The 9,102-nt window shown below is 38.2% G+C and overlaps 1 protein-coding gene across 1 annotated transcript in view; it reads left to right on the top strand.

Moving 5' to 3' along the window:
- Nucleotides 1–4,267: 4,267 nt before the first annotated feature.
- Nucleotides 4,268–9,102, top strand: part of dlg4a (discs, large homolog 4a (Drosophila)) — an 88,895-nt gene continuing 84,060 nt past the window's right edge. The window contains exon 1 of the mRNA XM_008427766.2: nt 4,268–5,053. Coding sequence (XP_008425988.1) covers nt 5,024–5,053 — 30 coding nt within the window. The 5' untranslated portion in view covers nt 4,268–5,023. The remainder of the gene's footprint in view (nt 5,054–9,102) is intronic.

The following is a 9,102-nucleotide window of genomic DNA, read 5'->3' as shown; positions in this document are numbered from 1 at the left end:
GGGGAACAAAATGTCATAAATGTCATTACTATTGTCTCTAAGTATGTGCCCCCCCTTGAATTTTGGGGGTATTTTTCCTCCCATTACTTCCTCAAATTTTACTGTATCTTGTTTGGATTTTACGTAACAATATGTTGTGGAAATATGATACGTAAATTTTATATTTGTCTTCCAAATAAAAATCTGCGTTCATCCCCGTTGGGTCAATGCTTTTTGAAACCAAAGAACTTGTGGCCGCAAGTTCTTCACAGTCTCTAAACAAAAACTAAGTCATGTTAGGTGGAAAGCAACTGAACATCAATTTTCAAGTTTTGCAACAGATTCTCAAATAAATTTACGTCATTGTCTTCATGGAAAAGATCCTATGCTCCAATTTAAAGCCATTTGTGTTTTCATTATCGATTTGTTTTTTTACATCGCTCCATTTCTCTTACCATCAACTTCAACCAGTTTCCCTGTCCTTCCTTTTCACCTCATTTGTACAGAATTTGAAACAGTTAATCAATCAGCTTTCGCTCAACCTTGAGCTGTGGATCACTAAAGCTCCTCCAGAGTCACCAGGACCAGGAAGAGAGGACTTTCTGCTCTCTTTTCCCTTCCTCTCTGTCTTTATGTTTGCAGTTGTGATAATATTTCAATAATTTCTGATTCTTGTCTGATGTGTTCCCTGGTCTTCATGATGCTGTTTGTTTACTCTAACAAACCTCTGAAACCTTCAGAGAACAACTGTTTATACTGAGATTAGTGGTGGACTTTATTAATCATTTACAGGTCTTTTTACCTGGATTAATTAATTGTTCTAGAGAGGGAGTGAATACAAGTGAATATATATATATATATATATATATATATATATATATATATTTATTCTTCCACTTTGAAATTATGGACTACACTGCAAAGAAACTGCAGTAAAGCTTAAGAAAATCAGAAAAGCTCAAGGGTAGTGAATATTTTTTTCACATTTAAACTCTGCCTAATGATAAGTCCATGAAAGGCCAAGAGCTATGACTCATTAAATCTTGGGTCTTGTAGTCTGAGGGCTGTCTTGTAGGGTCTGGTGGTGTAGCTCCATTGAGACCTGTCGATTTCAATGTTCTCCATCTGATTAGCGGGGCCCATTTTGTATTTGTACTAAAATACCAAGCTGAAACGGTTCAATCTTTTATTTAAATCTAAATAAAACTCCTCTCACCTCATGAACTGTCTGTGCATGTGGATCTGTCAGGATCTAAAAAAAGGCAGCGATAAATATTACATGTGGGGGGAGTGTGGAGGTCGAGGCACGAAGTGCTTCTTGAGTTGTGGAGGGCGATTTTGTCCTTGCGGCGGACGGTGTCAGGAAATGCAGTCGCCATTGGGGGGAGTGCGTGGTCTGCCACAGTGTTTAGGTGGGCGGCATGTGTCACCGCAATCTCCACATGGAGGCCAGGACACTGCGTTTTTCTGGCAAAATGTTACAGTTTGATGTGAATCTATAATGAACTTCACCTGCCAGGGGATTTTATTGTTTCCGCTGATCAGTATGAGAACATATATGTGCATTTCACATGTAATAATGGAGGCTGACAGAGCTCCCTGCTGGGAAAATGAAACAGTAGTGCAATCTCTCAGTGGGTTTTCTCATTCTTGATAATTTCATAATTTAAAACAGACCAAAAGGTTTCCATCAAAGATCATTGAGAAAGGAAAAGATGTCACACTAGTAAGGTTTTAAATACATAATTGATAAAGTTGTCACAAGGCATTAAAGCCTGGTGGGAAATATTAAATGTTAATATGATGACAGTATGAGATATTACTTTAACTACCTCTGCTGGAATCTCTGCTGGCTCTCTCAATAAAACTGATGTGATTCTAACAAGATGATCAGATGGTTTAGACAAGACTTAGACGAACTATAAACTTTTCTGTAAAATTATGCAAACCATATTTAGACCTATGGAACATTTCGGGTCCAGTTTTATCTGCTTCTGCTATTTTGTTGTATATAGTTAAGATTAAATCTGCCTTCAAAACGATAGACTTCCATATATAGATTCCACTAGTTGTGTCACATCAAGCATCAGACAACTGATCACAGTCCTTTTGAGCAAGTTCATTTTCATTTTTCTTCATTTTGCCAACTATTTTGCTCGGTTTTTTGTGTGTTTTTTTTTGATAACCCACTTTACAGAAATTTCAAAGAGACTAAAGGCTAAGTTGTAAAAAAACAAACAAAAAAAAAACATGATTGTATCATACAGGTTTCTTAAAGGAGCAAGTAGAACTTTTAAGTTCCCTCGATTTCAAAAGTAGGAAAAAAATATATATATATTTTTGCTCCAACAAATAATGACTGTAAAAATTATACCAATTTATTAAGTCTCTTTCAAGTGTCTTCACACTTATTTCAATTAACAAAGAAAATAACATTAAGAATAGAAATAACTGCTACTTCATCATGTCTTTGGGACTAAATTTAAAGGCAATTTAATTGGTCTTTTTTGAACAATTTGGACAATTATTGTTACATCAGAATCTAAAATACTGCAAAACTGATCTGAATACTTTTGAGTGAGACTATTAAGATGCACAAAAAGTACGATATTTGTCTTTTTGTCACAAGAACCATGTTACATAAGAGGCAACACAAACCCCACAAAGCATAGACTGGTTAAGCTTTTCCAAATATATTCTACATTTATAACAGATTTCTTTAAAACAAGGTGTGATTTGAAGACAAAAAAAGTGAGTATTAATAGTTTTGTCAAAATAGGATAAAAAAAAAAAAACTCTTTTATTGTACCCAATAATATAGAGATGGAGGAGCATTCATGCGAGAACTGCCACTGAATCAGCATATAGATGAGACGGCAAAAACTGGCATAAATAACTGGGGTTCAAAGTTATGTATTCTTCCAAATTCGCTTCTCAATTTTCAAACATGATTAGGTGCTCATGGCTTATAGTTCCAGGAAGAATATTTTTAAGCTCTAATGATGCTTCTGCTGCATCACCGGATGCTACCTGGTGCCATCTGTGATGAAAATGTGCATGAGATATAACAGATCTAAGCGTTTTAGATATAGCATTTGATGTTTTGTTATACTTGTTCATGCCTTTTCTACCTTTCTGAGGAAGTTTTTTTTTAAATGAATCTGTTTCCAATGACCTTTTCTAACACGATACTTGAAACTGCACATAAAAAAACAGCTAAATGTAACTTTTTGTGACCATCATTGTCTTAAAGATTGTATATTTTAGTTTGGCCAACCATGATTAGTATTTAGTATTTGTCAAGGCCTAATGGAAACTCTCCAATTCTCCAATCCAATTTGAATGCTTCAGAATTTATGCTGAAATCTTTGAAAAGTTGCATGTTCCACCTCATATATACTAATTACAGCTAATTACATTGACATTTTTGGATTTGTATGGTGTCATTTGTTCAAAAATCACACAAAGGAGGATTATCACTAGAGTGTTTTTTTAAAGGCTACCTAAAAAAGTGAAAGAGGAAGTAACTTTGATTCCTTTGATTTCCTCTTTCACACATTTGTAAAAGCATGCCTCTAAGTATTTTTGTAACAGTGGCCATCTGCAGGATCTGGCCATCTGTGGATGCCAGTGTGTTTGTATTACACTGTTCATTTTCGATCAAAGCCTCTACTATTCGCCCTGGGGGATCGAATGTGTGGTCATCATTTAAAATTGCTTTTTTGCTGCACCATTGCTCCGGCGCTGTCGGGAGCTGGAAAGTGGGGACGAGGACGGGTGATGTCCAATTATAGGTCTGATGATGTAAAGACACGAGAGCACATGTCTCCCCCCCTCTTTTTTTTTTGCTCTTCCCAGAGTGGTACAGTCCGCAGTCTTAAAGGAAGAGCGGTGCAAGAACAGTGCTTTGACTTTTGCACCATTTTCACATTTTCATGAAACTTTTCAAAAATAGTTATCATGTCGACAGAAATTACAAAAACTGAAAAGATTCAGGGCCTAAGTAGTTTGTGGAAGTCACATTAATATGGATATTTAGATATAGATGATGGCAGCAGTCTAACGATTATCTGAATGTGATTTTCTGTGATTTTTCCACTTGATTTTTTAAAAATTTAACGGTCGAATGGATGTAAACACCTACACAGAAGCACAGTCACATGTGACAGTCTGAGGCAGGCACATTGCAGCATTGCTAAGGCAACAGCTGCAGAGTGCCCCAACAAGCAGATAAACCTCGGTGTGCTCTGCCTCTCGTCGTCGTTTTCATCTGGTTAATACAAACTCAGGTTTCAGGGGGATTTGCTCCTGTCTAAGATGCTCTCGCGGTGCTTCGTGTCTTTTTCTGTGATGCATATGTAATTCACACTCTCCTCCTCAACACATTTGCTTTCGGTCTAATTCCTTCTGTCTTCACATGCACTCACTCGCATGCGCTCACCCACTCTCCTTCTCCTTCACCGTCCCCCTCCCTCGCTTTTTCCTCTCCATCCTCTGCTGCTTTGCTCTTCTGTTGTCTGTTTTCTCTGTTTCCCTCCCTTTCCACACTGTGACTCCCCAAACCCCGTCTTTTCTTTTTGGTCGTTGTCGTCGATAATCCCACCACCTCTGCTTTCCATCTCCATCCTCCCTTCTTTCTTTTTGTTTTCCCTCATTCTTTTTCCACCACCTGTCCTGTTGGATATCGGATACACGCCTCACCTTCCCATCTCTCTCCATTCTTTCTTCCCTCTCCTGCTAAATTCCAAAGACCACCCTCTCTCCTCTCCTTCTCCTCTCTCTTTTCATTGCTCTCTCTCTCTCCGTTCCCTGTGGCCCTCCCCCTCCCTTTTCATGTTTCCCCCCTCCCTCCATCCTCTCTTTCCCTCGCTGGTTCAGTTAGTCAAAGAAGAGATTCACGGAAGGAAAGAAAAGGGGGGAAAGGCAGGACGAGAGTGAGAGCGCAGGAGTGGGGCAGGCTGGGGAGAGGGGCGTGGGGTCTCAGCCCTCTGTCGTGGGGGGTTGGGGGGGTTGAGATACACCCCAATATTTTGTTCTAAGTACCATGGACTGCCTCTGCATTGTGACTACAAAGGTAAGCTTATCTGTTGTCTCCTACACAAGCTCGTGCTCTGTGTGAGTGAAAGAGAGTGAGAGGTGCCACAACTGGAAAAAACAATTAATTGATTACAGAGGTATGTCATCTGCATAGATAGATATCCCATCTTGGAAATTGTTTCAGTCTTTGGTTTCTGTTTCGGGATTTGGAGATTTCAGAGAGGCACTGGAGGAGCTGAGATAACTGAGAGGTGTGTGGACTGGATATTCTTTGATTTCTCCCTCTCTGCATGACACTCTCTCCCACTCTCACCGCATCTCCTACTCGGTGTCATGCTTTAGGAGTTCGTACACCGGGGCTGGCTGACCTGCGTGGATGTTTAAAGGGCAGAAAGAGCCAGTGCTTTGTGGTGGCTTTGTGAAGCCGGAGCTGCAGGATGTATCAGGAGGAGATCCTGGGTGGGAAATCTGCATGCCGTCCCAATATTCGCCACCGCTTTCTATTAATCCGGAAAGCTAGAGCTAACGCACGCCGCACTTTTTCTACCACACCAAAGAAGTGATGTGTAATATTACAGACAACTGCTCAGCATCTTCAGTGCTGTGGTCTACCGCGTTGACTAATAAGAGAAAACAGTGCGGCTCTGATGCAGGGTGACACCTGACACTCTGAGGGGTCAGACGGTGTTCAGAGAGCTACAGCCTCAACTGGGTTCACACTTGCAGCTGAACTGATTCAACAGCGAGTGAGCAATACGCCGTAGCACCTGCACCTGAGCGCCGTTTCCAGCAGGAAGTGATGACAAAAAATCGGAAACACAAATAAAAATGCACAGAGGCTTTCACAGCTGTGTGAAGGCGGTGATCATCAAAGGCGGGTTTTTTTTTTCTTATATGCATTTGTGCTTATTTGGTATTGGTAGCACAGACGTGAGTGCAGCTGGTGCTTTCGGATGTATTACATAAATTTGTGCTTAAGTGTGGCACACTCATTTGCTTATCAACGTCTCTGTTTCCGTGGCAACAGAGAATATTGGTCAGTTAAACTTAGATAAGGAGGTGCAGTCAGATGAGGTGGCAGACATACTGTACAGTTTTAAAGAAGTACACACAGTGCCTTGCAAATGGATGCATAACCCTTGATGCTTCTTCACATTTTGTCACATTAAAACTAAAATATGTATTTTACTGGGTTTCTATGTGACAGGCCAACACAAAGTAGAGCAGAAATGTGAGGTGGAGGGATTAGGATTAGCATAATTTTCCTGCACTTTTTAAAACAAAAATCTGAAAATACCCTAAATATAAACTGCAGCTGAATCAGCTGACTTCAAGAGTCAGCTGATTAGTAAATACAGACATAAACCCTGTGGAAGAAATTAATGTTCTTTTTTTTTTTTTTGGCCCACTTATTAAACACTATGTGTGATAAAAACTAAAACTGAGCATAGCTCTGAAGTAAAGCATGGTGGAGGCAGCATCAGTCTGTGGGAATGCTTTTCATCAGAAGGGATAAAAAAGGTAGGGCTAAATATAGAGTAATCTTGGAAGAAAACCTCACTCTAAAAAGTGTATTTGGGCTGCAGTTCATCTTATGGACTTATTTACATTAATTTCACTTAATTCTTTTGCTTTTGCTATACAATTTACTTTTTCGTGTTCATTTAACTCAAAACGTACAAATCTTTAACCTAAAGGAACTTTTCACTTTGACTTTACTTAAAACAACTTATGAGTTCAAGGGTTATGAGTTCAATGGCAGTTTCGTATCCTATGTCTGACCAACTCAATTTATTATGATCATCCAACTCAATTCACTAAGTCCTTCCAACTCAATTTGCTAAGTTTTTATAGCTTAATTCATAAGGGGGTTTAACATGACAAATTTAAGTCACTCTTACTCAAATCATTTCTTTTCTTCTAATAAACAGAAAGTCAACTCAAACTTTTAAGTAGTTCCAAACTAAATTTTAATACTCTTTTTACAGTGTCCTCTAAATACACAAATCTTTTCCTTAAATGACCATACTTTGACTTTACTTGAAATAATTAAGTTCAATACCATATTTGTAGCCTACGTCTGACCATGACTCAAGCTTACCAGGGACAGATTTCCTGGTAAGCGACTGTGGCTCTGTGGGTAGAGTCGTCGTCTTGTAATCGGAAGGCTGTAGGTTTGATTCCAGTTTCCTCCTGCCACATGTCAATGTGGCCACATGTCAATGTGGCAGTGATCAAGTTGCCTACTGATCTGCGCATTAAATAAATGTGTGAATGTGACTCTAGTGTAAAGCGCTTTCAGTGGTCGAAATGACTGGAAAAGCTCTATATAAGTTTATTTACCATTTTTGAAGTAAACTAAATGATTTGAGCAAGACTGACTTAAATCAGTTATCTTAAACATGCTTAGTAAATTTGTTACAAATAAATTAACTAATTGAGTTGGATGATTATAATATATTGAATTGGTTAAACTTAATAAATTAAGTTGGATAAACTTAATTGAATTCAGTTGGATAAACTTAATTGAATTGCTTGTTACCTATAGAAGCAATTCAATTAAGTTTGTTCAACTATTTTATTTTTAGAGTGCTGTTAGTAGCGGCAAAAGACTAAACAGGTTTGATCTCTTAAGATCATCAGAATAAATAGCACTTGAAATAAATACACACCACACTTTTCAGATTTTTACTCTATCAACATTTCTTTTCTCTTTAAATGTATGCGCTATGTTTCACATCAAATTTCAATAACATTTATTGCTATGTAGTTCTAACATAATAGGTTGTGAATACGTTGCTATATATGATATACTGGAGATTAATTCAGATCTTTTTCCTGCTGAAATAACTTCCATATCAAGAACCATTCATTCTGTTAACCAGTTATGGTAACCCAGTGGTGTTACATAACAGTCTAGTATGATAAAGTCCAGAGAAAAAAAAAAAGCATAGTACAATTGGTATTAGGTTCATGTATGTTTTTCTTGAGAGTTAGTCATTTATGTAGCTTGGAAAAGGCAGACAAAAAAAACCCCAATAACAACTGTGAGTTAAAGACCACAGTTGGTGGCGGTGGATATTTCGCCAAAACCGTTCCAGAATCCTGCATCGCTATCAAAGTGAGAAAAGACTTACTGTAAAGCTGGCAAAGAGGAGTAGGCTTTTGCCAAGAACTTGTGAGACAGATGGTCAGTTTATAATAGAGCAAGTTAGCACACAAAACTATGTTAAGGAATGCGTTGATTGATCTTCAAACTAGCCCTTTGTTAAGATATAGGAATGACAGGCTTTATTTTTCACAAAACTCTAAATACTACAAACAATTAACTGCGTGGAATTAAATACACATTACTTTTAAAAGGTCTAAAACGCTAGTTGAGATTTAGATACACGTATGCCAAAGTTGAATGAATTCAAATTCACAAATTATTCAGTATACAGCTTTAAATGTGACCCATTAAAATTTTATAAATGCCGGCTGCATTGCAGGTAAGGAGTGTGGCTTGCCATCATGTAGCAGCTGATGGGTAAGCAGCTCCCCGAGTGAGCTGTTCCCTGACACCCACATACTGTATAACAGGTTATGTGAACAATGTTGCTTCCCCTGCGAAGGTCTGTGCACAAAGTTTTACTGTGTGGGTGAAGGCACAATGAGCCAGTGAGTGACAAATGAATTAAAGCACTATTGTACTAAGCGGTGACTTCTGTAATAAAAGAAATTACAGCAAGTCTGTGGCCTTCTTTAGCCATCTTTAAATCATGAATACTCAATTCGGTTTATTTATATAGTGTCAATTTACAACATATGTCTTTAGGCACTTTACATTACAAAAAATAATTTCAGTTTCATCATAAATACATACCAGTTGATAATATTTGTCAGACAGTACAGTAAGATAAGCTTACTATTCAAATTAGTTTAAAAAGTTTCTAAGGAAACACAGCAGATTGCATGAAGTCATTGACTTAAAAATAATCATACACCAGTTCTTCTGGGGTTTTTTGTGTGTGTGTGTGTGTGTGTGTGTGTGTGTGTGTGTGTGTGTGTGTGTGTGTGTGTGTGTGTGTGTGTGTGTGTGTGTGT

The sequence above is a fragment of the Poecilia reticulata genome, linkage group LG14 (assembly GCF_000633615.1).
Source record: "Poecilia reticulata strain Guanapo linkage group LG14, Guppy_female_1.0+MT, whole genome shotgun sequence".
Classification (NCBI taxonomy): Eukaryota; Metazoa; Chordata; class Actinopteri; order Cyprinodontiformes; family Poeciliidae; genus Poecilia; species Poecilia reticulata.
The sequence above is the reverse complement of the archived record's forward strand: the minus strand, read 5'-3'. Positions and strand labels throughout refer to the sequence as shown.